The 20,511-nt window shown below is 39.5% G+C and overlaps 1 protein-coding gene across 1 annotated transcript in view; it reads right to left on the reverse strand.

Moving 5' to 3' along the window:
- The window catches only part of LOC101745193 (unconventional myosin-XVIIIa), a 302,806-nt gene that overhangs the window by 266,570 nt on the left and 15,725 nt on the right, over nt 1-20,511 (reverse strand). The window contains exon 2 of the mRNA XM_038016603.2: nt 1,859-2,038. Coding sequence (XP_037872531.1) covers nt 1,859-2,029 — 171 coding nt within the window. The 5' untranslated portion in view covers nt 2,030-2,038. The remainder of the gene's footprint in view (nt 1-1,858; nt 2,039-20,511) is intronic.

Genomic DNA, 20,511 nt, shown 5'->3' on the forward strand with positions numbered 1-20,511 from the left:
TGATTATAGAAGTATAAAATACAATCATAATAGTGTACAAAGTTACAATTCCAATTAATTATAGTCGAATTTCGACTACTGCGGGACCTCTAGTATTATGTTAAAATGCCTACGAAAATATCGTTTTAGTTCGACAATCTTAATTTATTCACAACATACTTCATATCAGGCTAATCCCAATTCATATTGACCCTTTACTTATGTGTAGAATACACCTACCCTCCAAATAAAAAATATACTTGTAGTGCTTAATGCTTGTTCGATTTTGGGGTTTAAATTTTAAAATCTCCCGCCAACTTGCCCGGCTTCTACTGAGCGTTACGAGTTGCCGCGGTTTGTGCAACTTTTGAAAAAGTCAGACATGAAATCTTTGAGCAGTTGGTGGTAAGTACGTGATTCTTTAAAACTTTAAAATTCAATAAAACCGAGCTATCGTACAGTGCTAATAAAATCTTGGTACAAAATGATTTCGGTATGAGTATAAGACGTAATTATATGAGCTCGATAAATGAGAATATTTCTTCGGAACCCTCAGAAAATCGAAATTGAGATAAAAAAAACCTTACGCCTTGTGAGTTTTTATGAATACTGTATTAGAAACTATAAAACAATTACTCGTAGGCACGATTTTTTCTTCATAAATATTTGAAGAGAGCTAAATTGATGTTCGTGAAAAGCGGTTTATCAAGATTATTAATAGCCTGTTTCAAAAGTGCCAAGTACAATCATGTGGTAGATATTGTTTTAGCGAAATGGGATTTACGGTGATGCGCGAGGGCATTGAAGAAAAAAACACCCCTACTTTATTACTGAACGTGGTTGGCGCTTATCTTACACCTGGCATCCTCTAATGTCGAAAATGAAGTCCAAATTAAAGAATCTGTCAGACCTCGTGTCCCTATTATTTATTTCTATATGAAAACAAATCGCAAATGTCAAGAAATAATTTATATATTATACTACCGACCCGCCCTCGCTTCGCTTCAGAAACATTAAATTTTATTATTGATAGTTGAGTCCCGCGATGCTCCCGCAGTTATTGTCGTACCGCGAGTGACGCCGCGGGGCGAAGCTAGTCTCAAAATCGGTCCAGCCGTTCCATAGATTAGCCGGAACAAACAGACAGACAAACAAAAATTGTAAAAAATGTTATTTTGGCATATTTGCATATATATTCATATGCATGTAGTAAAAAGCGGTTATTTCAATATTACAAACAAACATTCCAATTTTATTTATATGTAGAGATAAAATTAGACGACAGTTAGAACAATATCAGTGAATAACACCTTAATTGTACTTTACCAAGAAAACTGTTAAGTATTCAAAACGTCGGAAATAATACATATAATGAAAATTCGCGTTCATTACATGAGATTAAACCGTAAAAGTGGTTTTAATTTCGTCTGCGAGTCGAGAAAACCGAAGAAAATCCGAAAATTTGTATTGAATTTCACGGAAAATTCTGATACCAGTCGATTACTATCATGCATATCTTCTTTTCGCATTTAAAGTGTACAATTTCCTAAAATATTCTAATATGCGTAAACATTTGGTATCACAAGTATTTTTCTCATAAATATTGTCAAAAGAGCGTAGTTTAGTTTGATGACTACTAATAACAACATTAATACATAATTTTATCTTACTTTAAAAGACAGATAATAATGTAACTGGTAAAAAATAAAAATTAAATGTTGCAAATATGATTAATATTAAAAATATGACATGTAAAACCTTTAAAACACCCTCTTGTAAAATTAGTAAGTTTTGAGATTATACAATATTCATGCGAGAAGACGATATGTGCATACAACTATATTTACTTTTTGAGGAAATATTTGAACAAACCACCTACCTCCTCAAGTCGGAGAGGCTCTTCGAGGCCAGCTGCGATCCTCTCTCTCTTCTCTCGTTCCTTCCTCTCCTTCTTCTCTTTCTTTCTTCGTTCTTTCTCTCCGTCGCGATCATCGTAGCCACCGTTGTCGCCTCCAGCCAGCACGGTGGACTTTTTCATAAAGTTGAACATAGCTGGGCGCTGTAACAACAAAAAAAACAATTCACACTAAATTCCCATCTATCTACAACTAAATTACTAGTGGTAGGACCTCTTGTGAGTCCGCGCGGGTGGGTACCACCACTCTGCTTATTTCTGGCGTGAAGCAGTAATGCGTTTCGGTTTGAAAGGTGGGGCAGCCGTTGTAACTATACTTGAGACCTTAGAACTTATTCTCAAGGTGGGTGGCGCATTTACGCTGTGGATGTCTATGGGCTCCAGTAGCCACTTAACACCAGGTGGGCTGTGAGCTCGTCCAACCATCTAAGCAATATATAAAAAAAGATTTACATTGCATCTAACATTTCAATCAAAAATGTTAACAATGCCTTCATAGCTAAACTTCAAAAGTCTTACCGCGTCAAGATCTGACGAATTCTGTGTTTAAAAATTATTAACCATAAATGTTAGGTTCCAAGAACACCTACGTATATGGTAAAGACGCCTTAAATGTTTGGCTGCCTAAAATAAAAGTCAATAAGCCCATCAATCACTTTTACGGCGCCGAAAGCGATGCAGGGCGAGGGCAAATCTTTTCTCAATACGCACTGGTACGAGTATAATACGTGACGCTAATATAACCTTATACAGTTATTGCACGTGAGCAGAATGCGTAATATTATGTCAGATTTTGTAACGAATAGAGTTGGAATAATAATATATATACGATTTAAAATCATTGTCTTCTGGGAAAGATTCCCAAGATCAAAATCCATTCGAAATTGATTACTGTTAAAAAATTCATGAGCAGCTCTTACAGTTGCCTCCGGTAGCCGTTGTCACTATACTTGAGACCTTAGAACTTATATCTCAACGTGGGTGGCGCATTTCCGTTGTAGATGTCTAAGGGCTCCAGTAACCACTTAACACCAGGTGGGCTGTGAGCTAGTTCACCCATCTAAGCAATAAAAAAAAAATCTAAAATATGATTCGCTCGATAAATCGAAATCGCGGCGTCCCGTAGTCTGGAAATCGTGTTATCGAGGTCAATGTCCGAAGTCCATAATATTCAGTTTACGTAAGGCGTTTATACTCGTTGATAGTTTTTTTGTCACTACATTGTACATATGTACGTGTCATCATAAAACAGATGTTACAAATACCAACAATTATCCAACGGATGTTTTTTTTTTTTTAACGCTATTTCGTACAATGGGCTGTTCTATGACTAACTACAATCTCTTTCAGACAACCGCTTATGAAAGAATGCTCAGAATAGGGGGGAGTCGTTGAATGAAACAAAATTAAGCAATGTAATATAATATAATACTATAAAGAGGAAAGGTTTGTTTGTTTGTTTGTATTGAATAGGCTCCCAAACTACTGAACTGATTTAAAAAATTCTTTCACAGTTTGGAAGCTACATACACTATTCCTGAGTGATATAGGCTAAATTATTATTTTTTTTAATTAGGGATTCTTACTATAACTCCAATAATGTAACCCAAGGTGTAAAAAAATTACGTAAAATATTCTTTACATCAGCGAAAACTATTGATGATAGAATAAAATAATGTACTACGACTTTGTAGAACACATTATTATTTACAAAAAGTGTCGCGACAGCATATGTCTAACTATAATCGTTATGCCGCAATAAATGTTGTTTTATTTAAAAAAATAAAACAATGCCAAATATCGTTAAAATCTTTGTTAAAGACTCGAGCGGAGCCGGAGCGGGCCGCTTGTTTGGACTTAATATTTGGACGCCTATATTCCTAATCTTTGAGTTTTAAAATTAATTTTAGGGAGTTTTACAGAGAACAGAGTCTTAGCGAGCTAAAAGATAAGACGCCCGGTGTAATTTGAGAGACAGGTAAATGAGCTTTCTATTGAAAATTGGCATAACATACAGGAGCTATTGAAGGCGTTCACAATAATTTATTAATAGGATAAAACCTATGGATTCCTGAAAAGGAAATACAACAATCGCGATAATAATATTGTATTTTCACGACGCCACTGTGTCTAGATCGCCAGTTCATCAAATATGAATTAAAATAAACGATAACTCAAGCTTCACTTAGTAAAACCAGCACACCCCTTCGTCGTGGGGTCTGGTGAGTAGATACGTGCCCAAGATTTAAAATAATAATAATATACTTAGCTTAACGACCACCTTACAAATCAAGAGCCTTATAATTATCAGGCATTTTATACAAATGCTCAATGATCTCATAGTAAACCTATTAAAAAAAACTATTATTTAATTGTTGTGTTATAGGTATTACTAGAACGGGATAGAAGATAAAAATTCAAAATTACTCAAACTTTCATATTTTTGGCTGTTCCTGCACCTCTGTTAACATTTTCAACATTCTTTCACGATGACCTTGTTCCAACTTGTTTCCGATGACGGTGACTCACATTCTGCGACCTCTGTTAGGTCAAATCTGACAAATCGTAACTATTAATATTGTCTACATTGCACATATCATTTTATTAGTTTTGTTGTTAATTTTTTAGACAAGTGATAACAAAAGAATATCGATGCTGATAGAAAAACGTTTTAAAAGGTTTCTGCCGTCCAAAATGCATCTAATTTTTCTTTCTATGCTATGAAACAGGAGTTTGAATTTCAGTCGGGAATGATTTAAAAAAAGTACCACTAAAAACCACAAATCTTGAAATCGTATACCCCAACGAAAAATATCATCATCCCATCTTCTTCGATGGGTGGACGAGCTCACAGCCCACCGGGTGTTAAGTGGTTACTGGGGCTCACAGACATCTACGACGTAAATGCGCCACCCACCTTGAGATATAAGTTCTAAGGTCTTAGTATAGTTACAACGGCTGCCCCACCCTTCAAACCGAAACGCATTACTGCTTCACGGCGGGGTGATGGTACCTACCCGTGCGGACTCACAAGAGGTCCTACCACCAGTAAAATATGTACGCGAAAAGCAATTTTAGTGACATTAACATAACATACACGAGTCCTAAAATTGGTAGGTACTCATTGTACTATGAATTGAAGTTGAAGCCTGTAAACAACAAACAGCGTTATTGCCAAGCGCTCAAACTTCCACAATCGGCCCAGTGTCGACTTTGCCCAATTAAATTTAAACACATTACAAAGTTTCACGTGCCCAATAACATATAACGCATAAAACCGTTACGAAAGCCCAATTTATAATACAAGCACGATTACGTTTATATTTTGATTCACGCAACAGAATCGTCAAACGCGCTCACAGTTAGTTCGGGACACCTCCGGAATGAGCATGTTAACGGTGCAACAATCGCAGATCTGCGGTCTGACACTAATGCGGTCTGGATTTCGATGCAATCCAATACGACTCCAAGAATGTAATATGCGGTTTTGTTACGAAGCTTCAATACTTTGTTGTTGTTGTTTTTTTTTTATATTTTAACACTAACCACTTAGAACATTCAGAAGCTCAGCGATGTGGTAAAATCATTAAAAGCAATACTAGTGGGGATAAGCAGTCCAGAAAAATTAAAACAATTTACAAATAAGCTCATACTATTTTTTTTTGTTGCTTAGATGTGTGGACGAGCTCACAGCCCACCTGGTGTTAAGTGGTTACTGGAGCCCATAGACATCTACAACGTAAATGCGCCACACACCTTGAGATATAAGTTCTAAGGTCTCAATAAAGTTACAACGGCTGCCCACCCTTCAAACCGAAACGCATTAACTGCTTCACGGCAGAAGTAAGCGGGGTGGTGGTACCTACCCGTGCGGACTCACAAGAGGTCCTACCACCAGTAAACTTATACTAGGTGTATTGAACTTGTCGGGTGCCGGGTGCGGGGGTGCCCGGTACTCGGCTGTTGGTCCGGTGGTGAGGCGGCGCAATTGGTGGCTCCTGTGCACCGCTCACGGTGTGTCTCCGAGACGACGTCCTGCGGGATTTTCCCGGGGATGGAGTGCCGTCCTATTAACAGGATGGGTACCGGCGACGGCGAGCCTTCGGCGCGCACTGTGCGGTACCGTGGGTTTCGTGGAGTCGGAGTGGTGGGGCTCGATGGGGTTTAGTCGGTAGTCGGTTTTGCGGGGTAGCTCTTGGTGGCTGATGCCGTGCAGTGCCTCGCGCGCCTTTCTCAAGGCGTAGTCTCCCGGCAGGAATTGGGAGAAGAGGAGGACACCTGTCTTCTTCTTCTCCCTGTTCTTCTCTGGAGGCGCCGGAGTCCGACATAACCCGGTCTCTTACCCCCCTCGACCGGGTATCCGTAAATGGATTCCACAGCGTTAAAAAGAAAAAAGGTGTATTGAACTTATTTTATTTTTCGCTTGGGGCACAGTACCTATCACGCATTACCTATCACGATTTTAGCATTCTATTTCGTCTTAGTTGAGACCGCGATAATGCGAATTTTCACCCGACAATGTCGCTATAGAATTGGGTTCACGTTAATTTGATAGGCTTTCAAACAAAAACGAGTCCGTCGAAGGGTTCTTATGAAAGTGCGACTTAACAGACGAAATTGAAACAGAGCGAGCGACATTAAACTGTTAGACTGCGTGCGCCATAATCAGTCAATTCAATTAGAGAAAATGAAATGCGTCAGCACGCGTCCGGCTCCTTAATGGTATTAAGGCATCAACAACGTTAGACGCAGAGACGAGGTCTGATTATTTTGGACGCTTACATTTCATTTGGGGGACGTATTAGAATATTTATTTTCGAATAAATATTAATTTACCGACAATATTATATTAAAATTCTGTTACAGTAAAGGATGTACAAAAACAAAACCCCAACAAGTAAATTTTTTTTTTTAGATTATAATACTGTCAAACCATCACGTTATATTAATTACTAGCTTTTGCCCACGACTTCGTCCGCGTGGAATAGTTCACAAATAATGCTTTATTTTATAACAAATTTGGTTAGCATAAAAAACGTTATAACGAGCCAACCTTAACATATAGACATACGCTGTCGCGGACTATTTTTTCGATCTTTTAAACGGGAACAATTCAGTCATACATTATTTTAGCAAAACTTTAACCGTTTCTGCAGGGCACGCAGCGGAAGCTCTCAAAAGGTAAAAATAACCCCGATTTTGAAACATTCTTTATTGGTGCTCCGCTTGTATTGGTCTTAGCGTGGTGTTATATAGCCTATAGCCTTCCTCGATAAATGGACTATCTAACACTGAAATAATTTTTCAATTCGGACCAGTAGTTCCTGAGATTAGCGCGTTCAAACAAACAAACTCTTCAGCTTTATAAAGTAATATAATAATTATTTTTGTCATGTTAATGTTTTGAGCAAAGAAAGAATCACAAAAGTCTTAAGATACCTTTTTGTTTCTAAATTACTATATACGGTAGAAGAGCTATAGCAGGAGACATACATAAATTATTCGGTGAAAAAGGTATCAATTGCAGTCGACCTAATTCGTAAGCTTTGCAAGACGTCTGCGCTAATGTCACGTAGTATGTATGACTCATTGATGCGTTCCATTCAATTTAACCAACCTTTTTACTGCTCTCCGGTCGCTGGTAATGAACGCTATTGTGTCGAGACGCGGAGGGAAAAAATGAGACACCGATTGCAAAGAGACAAGAAACACTAGTAGGAGGCTAAGATTTATGAATATAATTATTCTATTGTTTTTGTAACTTTGTTCATTGAATAAAATATATTAGATAAATATAGTGGACACCAATAGGCTGATGATGATGATGATGATGATATCTTTATAAATATACGATTTTTATTCTAAATCACAAAATAAGCATGTGCATTAATTAAGATATCACATATTATTCATTGGCTTATATTGACTTATATAGAATATAAATATGATATTACTAGCTGACCCGGCAGACTTCGTAGTGCCTCAATCGATAAATAAAAGACAGATCAAGGGGACACATCAAAGGAAAAACAAAATTGTTTGTTTTTATATAATTCCGAGCTTTTTTTATATTTTCTCACCTTTTAAACCTTCCCTGGACTTCCACGAATAATTCAAGACCAAAATTAGCCAAATCGGTCCAGGCGTTCTGGAGTTTTAGCGAGACTAACGAACAGCAATTCATTTTTATATATACCTATAGAGATAATGTAAATATTCTATAGTTAGCTTGCCGTTAACTTTGGCCTCAAATGACGTCACACGTGATAAAGTTCCATTCAGTCTAATTATTCTACCAGACAAGTTTTTAAAAGCGGTTCGATTCAGTATTAAATTTTAATTAATGCGTGCGAATAATAAAATAAATTCCTAAAGCAGTAGAAGACCGTACAAGGTCTACCAGGAGTGAAAGTGATCACACCTTCCACTGAATAGTGACAATTTACAGTTAGAAATGGAAATTACTTTGGTTTTTATGCGAATACCCTCTCCTTTTTTATTAATAATCTTATTCGTTATAATTCATTTAATAATCTTATATGATTTTTATATGAAACAAAGACTTTTAAACACAGTACCAAATACAATACTATTTAATCAAAGTAAATATTGTTCGTACTTATAAAGTAACCATACTCGCTTACTTTCTTTGCTTCTTTTTCTCAGTCGTATGCACTCTTGGCAGAGTGGTCGTGGTCATCACTTCGGGTGGTGGTGCGCTTCACCAGACGTTGCCATTCCTCGCGTACCGCGGCCCTTCTTGTGTGTTAGAGCTACTTTTATTTGGTCGGTCCATCGTAAAGATGATCTGCCGTACGGTCTTGTACCCTCTATCATGCCCTGCACCACAAGGCGCTCAACTGAGTCGTCACTGAAGAAACTGAGAATGCGACCCTGAACTATGGAGGATAGCCGTTGCTTGATGCCAAGTTCCGGTAGAATTGACTGACTCTGTCCACAATATCTGTAGCATTATTCTCCAGCACCACATTTCGAGAGCATCTATCCTCTTTTCCTCACTTTCTCTTAATGTACTTTTTTTTAACTAGACCGAAAACCCGTCAAAACTATTTCAATACACAAAACGCATCAATAACAGAATTTATTGTACAACTTTCTCGATACATGATATACCAAAGCGTTTTCACTAAATCACTACAGAGCTGAATAAAATTACAAATAGCCTTAACACCGCTTCGTGAGTTGAGCACGTGCGTAACAATGGCCTGGAATGCGAAGCGACAACGAGTAATGGACTTGCATCTTAATCACTATACCTGCATGACATAGCGTTTCATACTGATAAAAATTGACATTACGACTTAGTACCAACCCACCTGGTGGTAGGTAGTCACATAAGTAGTAGGTAGGAGGTAAATGAGACAAAGAAGTGTGGGAAGGCTTAAACGACGAAAGGAAAATCTTCCAACGAGCGGGTGATATTGCTCGGTAGACCGACGGTCCGAATATTGTTGTTCGGAACTTGTATATATACGAGCTTGTCTTGAAAATGTCGTAAGCGAGATTCAGGCATCTGTCAAATACTTTGCATTGTATAATGGCTACTCGCCACCGAAGTATCAACTGGCAAAAAAAAAGCGGTTTTCCTAAGAAAAGTTCCAAGTCTCCTTTTTTGAAGTCGATTGTAAATAAACTTAAAAATGTGGTGGTGTACTAGTGTGCTTCGTGAGTACTACGTACTATAAGAATTTGTATACACACTTAACCAAACAAAAATCACATTACCTTTCTCGTGTCTAACTGTATCTAAATTCATTGAAAGTGTTTTTTTTTTTTTTTTTTTTTTTTTTTTTTTTTTTTTTTTTTTTTTTTTTTTTTTTTTTTTTTTTTTTTTTTTTTTTTTTTTTTTTTTTATTGCCCTTGTAGGCAGACGAGCATACGGCCCACCTGATGGTGAGTGGTTACCGTCGCCCATGGACTTCAGCAATGCCAGGGGCAGAGCCAAGCCGCTGCCTACCGCTTAATACTCTCCACAAGCCTCGTTTGAAGAAGGACATGTCATAGCGCTCGGGAAACACCGTGGAGGGGAGCTCATTCCATAGCCGGATGGTACGTGGCAAAAAAGACCTCTGGAAACGCACTGTGGATGACCGCAGTGGCTCCAGGTAGTATGGATGAACTCTACTCCGGTGGCGGGCGGTGCGATGGTAAAAACGAGATGCCGGTATCATCTCGAACAATTCCTCAGAGCACTCCCCATGGAACATACGGTACAAAATACAGAGGGAACCGAAGTCCCTCCGCAGACCCAGAGGTTCCAAACGATCCGTGAGACCGGGATTATCGACAATCCGAACGGCCCTCCTCTGTATGGAGTCAAATGGAAGAAGCTGGTATTTGGGAGCCCCGGCCCAGAGATGGGAGCAGTACTCCACGCGAGGCCGGACTTGTGCTTTATAAAGCAAAAGCCTTTGTCCAGGCGTGAAGTACCGCTTCGCTCTGTTGAGGACTCCCAGCATTTTGGACGCCAACTTGGCTTTGCCTTCCAAATGACTCCGAAACTGGACATCGCTCGAAATGTCGACCCCAAGTATCCCAATACTCTCGGAAGGTTGCAGGGATACTCCTTGGAATTGCGGCGCCATGACAAAGGGGTCCTTCTTCGCAGTGAACGCGCAAACTTGTGTCTTTAACGGGTTGAATTGAACCAAGTTCAATTCACCCCATTTGGAGACTCGCCCCAGAGAGTTCTCCACTTCAGACACAAGTTTTGATCGTCTCTCTTGCACCACGCTCCGAGAGAGACTCTGATGGCCGATATATCGCGCATCCCCCGTGCTGTCATCCGCATAGCAATGCATGCCATCAATAGACAGCATGTCATTGATATACAGGATGAAAAGCGTGGGGGAGAGCACCGAACCTTGTGGAACGCCAGCGTTAATGGTCATGGTATCAGAACAGTCACCGTCTACAACGACCGTGATGCTCCGCCCATCCAAAAAGCTAGCGATCCACTTGCAGAGACCCTCGGGGATTCCGTAAGATGGTAGCTTCGACAGAAGTGCCCTATGCCAGACCCTGTCGAAGGCCTTCGCAATATCAAGGCTCACAGCAAGAGCCTCGCCCTTGCTCTCCAAGGCTTCAGCCCACCTGTGAGTAAGGTATACAAGAAGATCGCCAGCTGAGCGACCGTGACGGAAACCGTACTGTCGGTCACTGATCAGCTGGCGATCCTCCAGATACTTCAGGAGTTGTATATTAATTATTCGCTCCATCACCTTGGAAAGCAAGGAAGTTATCGCGATAGGCCTGTAGCTCGATGGGTCCGACCGGTCACCCTTCTTGGGGATAGGGTGGACGTGGGCAGTCTTCCATGAAGACGGAACCCTGTTAGCGCAATAAGAGAGGCGATACAAACGCGTTAGCGCAGGCGTCAGCTCAGGGGCGCACGTTTTCAGAACCACTGCAGGGATGCCGTCTGGCCCGCTCGACTTATGGACGTCCAGGAGTCGGAGTTCCCGCCTGACTGCACACTGTGTAAAGCAGATCTCCGGCAGGGAACTATCACACCGGAGGATGTTCGGTGGTGTGGCACCCCCGTTGTCCACAGTCGAGTTCGAGGCGAAGAGTTTGACCAGAAGGTCAGCCTTCTCTTTCGCACTATGGGCCAGACTGTCATCGGACTTGCGTAGTGGTGGGAGACTAGACCTGCAAAAGTTACCTTCTGCAGCTTTGGCGAGCGACCAAAAAGCACGGCTCCCAGAGGGATAGCTCTTCAGTCGCTCGCCAATTCTAGCAACGTGCTCCGACTTCGCCCTGGCAATAACCTTCTTGTAGGACCTGGAAGCGGCGTTATATTTCCGCCTTTCCTCTGAGATGTTAGGATCCCGACGTCTCCTAGCATCATCCCATGCAACGTATGCGGACCGCTTGAGGTGTGCAGCATCCCTGCTGGCATTGTTATACCAGGGTCTGCTGCGACCCCCAACGGGCACTTCAGAGGAGGGAATAAACAATTCCATCCCCTGGAGCACCACGTCTTTAAGACGGTCCGCACAGACGTCAGGATCAGCAGAGGAAAAGCAGAACCGCCCCCATGGGTAGGATGCGTAAAACTCACGCAATCCATCCCAATCTGCTGACAAATACTGCCAAACTCTTCGATACCTGGTCGTCGTTCGACGACTAGGACGAGAGAGTGGTGTGGCAGCACGGATAAGGCAGTGATCAGACGATCCAAGTGGAGCGTCGACCACCACACTGTATCCGGCTGGATCGGTGGTCAGCAGAAGGTCCAACAGAGAAGGCTCGTGCCCCTCAATATCTGGGACACGGGTGGGCTGTGTCACCAGCTGGGAGAGGCCGTAGGCCAAGGCGAAATCGTAGGCGGTCCGACCCGGGAGGTCAGTGGTTCTGGACCCCAACCACTCTTGGTGATGAGCGTTAAAGTCTCCAAGAACCACCACCTCCGCAGATGGGTACTGCTCAAGCACGCGGTTAGTCCCCTCTTGCACATGCTCTATCAGAGCTGAACCTGCATCACTGCTGTGGGACCTGTACAGGCACGCGTAGACTCGGGTACAGCCCCCGTGATCTACGCGCAGCCACAAGAGGGACAGGTCCCGTTGTTCGAGGCTTCGTAGACGGCGACAACAGACATCAGCCCGGACGAATACACACACCCCGGCTTTACGCAGGAAGTTGTGCTCCAATACGTAGCCGGGGTATTCAAGGTACAAAGTATCATCCGGAGCAGATATCTGCGTCTCCGTCGTGTTTATTTTTATTGTCAACGAATAAAAAATATGGTCATATTTGACATATGACCATATTTTTTGTTGGATTATGAGGACAATAAAAAAGATGGTCATAAATTTTAAATGAGGACAACAAAGCGTACAGGTATTTAAAAAAGTTATACCGCAAAAACAAACACGGAATCAAATGACGACATTGCAGTGGATATAAACTTGCATTTTTCAAGGTCGAGAGAATGGAAACTGAATCACTATGAAACACAAATGTGAGTGATATTAGCATTATTGATTGTGTATGTAACGGTTGAAATATTCCACACATCGGAGCAGGTTATTATTTCATTAGACTCAGAGAAAATATATATGTGGAATCTTTTTGTTTTATTGTCTTTATACACAGACGGGCGTATTGCCAACCTAATGGTGAGCAGTTGCTATCGTTCATCGATGATGATAGCAGTACCTTGGCAGAACATAATGACTAACTCACTAAGCGCGTCTGTAGTCTGTATCATTCCAATTAAATTTATATTTAAATGAAAAATATAGATGGGGCAAAAATGTTTTTTATTGCTTAGACGGGTGGACGTGCTCACAGCCCACCTGGTGTTAAGTGGTTACTGGAGCCCATAGGCATCTACGACGTAAATGAGCCACCCACCTTGAGATTTAAGTTCTAAGGTCTCAAGTATAGTTACAACGGCTGTCCCACCCTTCAAACCGAAACGCATTACTGCTTCACGGCAGAAATAGGCAGGGTGGTGGTACTTACCAGTGCGGACTCACAACCACCAGTAATTACGCAAATTATAATTTTGCGGGTTTAATTTTTATTACACGATGTTATTCCTTTACAGCGGAAGTCAATCGTGAACATTTGTAGCGTACGTATTTCATTAGAAAAATTGATACCCGCCTGCGGGATTCCAACACCGGTGCATCGGTCAATACGAATGCACCGGACGTATTATCTTTTAGGCCACGACGACTTCATAATTCAGTTTACAATGTTTATGTAATCATCATTCCTATAACTATCAACATCTACACTAAGTAAAAATTTAAATAAGGCGAAGTCGTTTCGGATTCGTCAATCAAAAATCTACTACACATGAGTCGACTATTATCAAAGCCGGCAATCTGACTTTTGGACAATTATTGGTAAATCAGAAAAACGAATTATTGACTTTGTATTCCATTGGCAGTCACAAAACTCTTCGGAACGACATCTTAGATAAATAACAGGTTAACTATTAACCTTTATTTAATGCAGGTTTTGAACCGTATTCTTTGAAGGAGACGATTATATTCAAATCAATCTGTATTGACATATCAATAAGATTTCTTTGTCCAAATACACAGATTGCCACCTTTGATAATAGACGACTCACATATCGATATACAGTTAGGGCAGTCAACAATTCGTTTCGCACTCGAAGCGACTACGACGCGACGTATAGGAATGCGCGTAAACGCAACTAGCATAAGGTTCACTCACCTGATTACGTAAACGAATACAAGATTCTTTTTTATTTAATACCTCTATGGCGCATCGTTGGTAGTAAGGCATATGCATCCGTTTTGTCAATTAGTTTAGTTTTTTATTTTTTATTGCTTAGATGGGTGGACGAGCTCACAGCCCACCTGGTGTTAAGTGATTACTGGAGCCCATAGACATCCACGACGTAAATGCGCCACCCACCTTGAGATATAAGTTCTAAGGTCTCAAGTATAGTTACAACGGCTGCCCCACCCTTAAAACCGAAACGCATTACTGCTTCACGGTCGAAATAGGCAGGGTGGTGGAACCCACCCGCGCGGACTCATAAGAGTTCCTACCACCTTTAGAAAGTTTAATGTTTTCTTAGTAGCATACGATAATTCGTATGCGTAAACTTATAACACATAAGGCTGGTTTTGAATACTGATCTCCATTGGGATCGATTGTGACGATTGCGTCACTGACAAACGCAACTGGACCTTTAGTACACCCTTTGAAATTTATAAATTACCAGATAACTAAGTTTTGAATATGATCGACCCAAAAAAACGGAAACAGTTTTTTATTGCCCTCGTAGGCAGACGAGCATACGGCCCACCTAATAATGAGTAGTTACCGTCGCTCATGAACTTCGGCAATCAAATCACTTAGAGCAGAGCTACCACGTTGGACATATGTGATTCCAAGTGCTGTCGATCTGATCTTCAGCAGGCTGTAGCAGTGAGGTAAGACAGTGAGAGTACGAGCCACAGAACCAAAAAACGGGGCGAGCCAGATACGGTGGACCTGTTAAAGCTTTTTTTTATTGCCACACAGGCAGACGAGCATACGGTCCACCTGAAGGTGAGTGGTTACCGTCGCCCGTGGACTTCAGTAATGCCAGGGGCAGAGCCAAGCCGCTGCCTACCGTTTAATACTCTCCACAAGCCTCGTTTGAAAAAGGACATGCCATAGCGCTCGGGAAACACCGTGGAGGAGAGCTCATTCCAAAGCCACTCCAAAACAGTACCTTCAAATAGTATGGATGAATTCTACTCCGGTGGCGGTCAGTGCGATGGTAAGAACTAAATTCATGCGAATAATCTTATTTTAAAATCTAAGCCTTCAATGCCGTTTGAATTCTCAATGATTGGGCATTTAGAAAGTAGTCAAATGTATGTAATAATACTTTTTGGATTTTCTCTCAGATTAACTTATGAGACAACAAGCGATTCAAATGCAACAATCGTCAATCCCATCAATAATTTCAGTACAATTAACACGTGAGCTAGCATCAGGGCCCATACGTTGGATTATGATATAAAAAAATGGCTAAAAACCTATTCAGAAAATTGAAATTCAGAAAAACTGTATCGTCATTGTCTATACTTACATCTGTATAAGTAATTGACCTATACGCTCTGTAATTTCCATTCTTGGATTATTTTGATATAATAGCTCAATTCGTATGAAATTTCATACCCGATCCGGTGGACCGAATGGTAAACAGTCGACGTCGCCCTAAGCACGTCATTACGGATCCTCCCGATCCATTAACGGTGCTTTTAGGTACAACAAGCACCGATCACCGTCCTCACCAAACCCGTCGCTTGCGACGAAGGGCTCGACCAATACATTAACCCATAGACACAGCCCACTGAGCTTCTCGCCGGATCTTCTCAGTGGGTCGCGTTTCCGATCCGATGTTAGATTCTGCGAAGCACTGCTCTTGCTAGGGCCAGTATTAGCAACACTCCCGGTTAGAGCCCCGTGAGCTCACCTACTAGTTCGGTGAATCTAGAATTAGCCCTCGAGGTTCGATATCTACCCTTAATATGGTTCGATTCACATTCACTATGCTCTCCGAAGATCCGAAGCCAGGATGAAATGGCACAAAATCGGGAGGACAAGAGTCCTTGATGTAGGTGGTTATAACAGATATATGAGGAGCACGTTTGAAGTCAAAGATATATCATTGCTGCAGTGTGATAGCCTTAACCTTGGACCACTAATGCAAACTATATTTGAAGCCATCAGTGCAAAAGTGGCCTAGCCCACAGTTTATTATATTCAAGCTTATATGACGTATATTGGAATTTATTTAAAATATAATAAATGTTGATGCAAAACCGGCCTATCTATAGTTTCACACATAGATAACAGATAGCTTTGTAAACATTATTTTTGCGCGTATTTTTTTTGCCTACTCAAATTCAAATTCTAACCTTATTGCTTCCATACCAATTTAAACTATGGTAAGCTTAGGCCACTTTTGCGCTGACGGCCTCATTTGTGGATGATAATTATGAAAAAAATGTTATTATATTTTATAACCTTCAATAGTTCCGTCACCTTTGAGAGTACTATAATGAATTCAGCGTTGTAAACGTGTGTAAACTTACGCAAGTGGTTATTCTTATTGGAATGTAAACAACTCCGAATTTTTGTTTGATGCCTCTTTAAGTAATGGTAGAACTTAATTTATTTCTAATTTAGGTGTGCGGTTTCATAATTATTATTCGAATACATCCGCTCATTAATTTAATGAAAATGTTATGTTAATCTAATCTTTAAGAGTTAGCAATAAAAACAATTTGGTGATTAAAGAATGAGAGAATTATCAATTTTTAATTAAGAGAATTGTATTCACATGCAAAGATTGGAATGTATATTATAGTGATAAGGTGACAATGACTAACATACAAGAATTTAATCTGTAAATGTTTGACCTTATTTACTACCCTTTGTCATTGATATTATTTTCTGGTTATTCCAAATTAATGAAAGATCTCAAACAATCGAAGATGCGTGTACGAGCAAGACTGTTAATATGTGATTATAACGAATCCAATTTTTATTTTCATAACAAATACCAGACATAAGCTGAATTGTGATTTTTGCTTTCCCAAAATCATCAAACTAATTCTACATTTAAAAGGATTATTGTTTTATAATTCCACATATCGTCTTCTCGCATTAAAACTGTATAATCTCAAAACTTACTAATTTTGCAGGAGAGTGTTTTAAAGGTTTAACATATTGTAATTTTTTAAATATTAATCATCTTTGCAACATTTATTTTTTATCTTTTACCAGTTACATTATCTGTATTTTAAAGTAAGATAAAATTATGTATTAATTTTGTTAATAGTAGTCAAAATATAGGTAAACTAAAAAAAAAAACTAAAACTAAACTACGCTCTTTTGACAGTATTTATGAGAAAAATACTGGTGATACTAAATGATTCCGCATATTAACTCAATTTCGAATATTTTAGGAAATTGTACACTTTTAATAATATACGATATAAGCTTGTGCACCCTTTTCCGATAGCTTTGTTGGCTTTATTGTAATTTTGTGGTTAACGCAAAGCCATTTCATTATGACATTGGTTTAGAAGAACACTCTAAAGCGTATGTGAGTAGTGATTGACAGCCCAGTGGCTGTACGGGGAAGTGTTTAAATACCCGAGCCACACTTCCGCGGCGCCTGCCGTTGCCGCATGCCTGACTATCGATTGGAGATACATATATACTAATTACGCAAATTATAAGGTCTAAATTATCTATTTATCTATCTATACATATAAAAATGAATTGCTGTTCGTTAGTCTCGCTAAAACTCGAGAACGGCTGGACCGATTTGGCTAATTTTGGTCTTGAATTATTTGTGGAAGTCTAGAGAAGGTTTAAAAGGTAGATAAATATGAAAATGCTCGGAATTAAATAAAAATAATAATTTTGTTTTTCCTTTGATGTGTTTATTTTATACAAAAATTTAGGTCTTTTATTTATCGATTGAGGCACTACGAAGTATGCCGGGTCAGCTATATTATATATGTACTTTATTATAGTCTAAATTATAAAGACCTTTTCGTTATTCGTAATTTTATTTCCAAACTTTGAATAAGACGAAGCAGTTTAAGAGTACTTAACTGGTGGTAGGACCTCTTGTGGGTCCGCACGGGTAGGTACCACCACCCCGCCTTTTTCTGCCGTGAAGCATTAATGCCTTTCGGCTTGAAGGGTGGGGTAGCCGTTGTAACTATACTGAGTCTTTAGAACTTATATCTCAAGGTGGGTGGCGTATTTACGTTGTGGATGTCTATGGGCTCCAGTAACCACTTAACACCAGGTGGGCTGTGAGCTCGTCGTCGTCGTTTTTTTTTAATGGCAATACTCTTAGATACAATTAAGATATAATCTGTAGATATAAATTACTAGAGGTGTGCCGTTGTGTGGGCAGCACGCAAAAACTACGCGTTAGATTAAGATATTTTTATTTTAGTTTTACATCATACACCCTTGTTCCTTATGTATTTTTTTTACGATATCTTGAACTAAAATAAGATTTACACCTTATATTGACATTTAAAAAAAAACCTTATTTTATTGATTTTTAAGTGCGTTTACGGTTGTACTGTACAGTTGGCTTTATTATATTATTGTGAGTCGCGGTATAATTGTAAATATGGTATATAAAAATGCGCTGCTTAAGTCCGATCCATATGGTTCGGGTCACGTACAAGTCTAATCTAGTCTAGTCTAGAATATACAATAGAATATTCTTCTCCTTCAGTCGTGTTCCGCATGTCCGAGAGCTGTGACTACCTCCGTCCATGAGTTTCGGGATGATTATCGGTGCCCATAGACATCAAGAACTGACGCTACGTACGGAAATGACGCTACGTACCTCGAGACATGAGTTCTAAGTCTCAACATACTCTCTCATAGTACAACGGCTGCTCCACCCTTCAACTCAAAATACATTACTGCTTCGCCACAGCAATAGGCAGTGGTGGTTGGTACCTACGCGTGCGGGCTCACAAGATGCTCTAGCACCAATCATAATATAATATAATAATAATAAGCACCTCCACCACAGCCTGAAGTTAATTGATCTGAAACCCAACACTTTCATGTAACTACAAAAAGCAGCTATATTACATACATGTACTATACATCAACTAACGGACATTAAAAACATTTATTCCTTATTATTTAGTTGGCTAAGGCCCGTAAATAATAAATACGTACCAGCGTCTGCTGAGAAAAAACAGTAAAGAATAATAATAAATAATAAGTTTTCGGGTTAATCGCGAATATTTACGTTAATAACTTATACGAATGCACCGGCCGTCTTATCCTTTAGGCCACGACGACTTCAAAATTCTATTTGACAGATAAGGAATTTTATCACCATGCGAAAATGTGCAAATTTTTATCTAAACTCAAATATCTAATCTAACTCTCATACTTTTAAATTAAGCATTAAAAAGCTTGAGTGCCAAATTAAGTAGTGGATTAGCTTGTGTCCTCGATTTCTTTAAATTATTTATTTATTTATTTTATTTATTTATTTATGTACACACAGAAAACAAGACAGTACAGAGTAATAGGCAAATTATGTACAAAGGCACTGCTTATTTCTTTGAGAAATCTCTTCCAGAAGACCTGCGAGAGGATAATATAACAAATACAACATGAGAATTATAGCACATACACATAGCAAATATTATAAGTAACACAGTAACACTCGTATATGCGAAGAGTATAGAACCATGATCATTCGGTTAATTAATTACTCTTTACCAATTTTTTATTTAGTGAAGTCTAAAATATAAATCATATAAATATAAAGTAAACAAGACATACGATTGGTAGGACGCCTTGCCTCACAAGGGTCAGTACCACCACCCTACCTATATCTGCCGCAAAGTAATAACGCATTCCGATTCGAAGGGTGGAGCAACCGTTGTATTATAGAACTGAGACTCATGTCTCAAGGTTGATGGCGGCATTTATGTTGTTGATGTCTATGAGCTCAGGTGAGTCGTGAGGTTGTTCACCCGTCTAAGCAATGAAAAAGGCCAGTCCAAAGCCGCATTCAAATTCAAACATTGGGGATAAGGTGTGCAAGCACGCATACAAATAAAGAGGCTAAAACTATTGTTTACGATTACGAGATTATCTAAATACTAGCGGCCCGCTCCGGCTCCGCTCGGGTCTTTAACAAAAAACTTCAACGATATTTGACGTTGTTTTGTTTTTTTAAATAAAAGAACACTTATTGCGGCATAACTATAATAGTCAGACATATGCTGTCGCGACACTTTTTGTAAATAATAATGTGTTCTGCAAAGTCGTAGTACATTATTTTATTCTATCATCAATAGTTTTCGCAGGGCACGCGATGTAAAGAATATTTTAGGTAATTTTTTTACACCTTGGGTTACACTATTGAAGTTTTAGTAAGGATCCCTATTTTTTTAAAAAAATATAGTCTGTCAGGAATAGTGTAGCTTCCAAACAGTGAAATAATTTTTCAAATCAGTTCAATAGTTTCGGAGCCTATTCAATACAAACAAACAAACAAATCTTTCCTCTTTATAATATTAGTATAGAAGTATAGATAT

The sequence above is a fragment of the Bombyx mori genome, chromosome 16, assembly GCF_030269925.1.
Source record: "Bombyx mori chromosome 16, ASM3026992v2".
In the NCBI taxonomy this organism is placed as follows: Eukaryota; Metazoa; Arthropoda; class Insecta; order Lepidoptera; family Bombycidae; genus Bombyx; species Bombyx mori.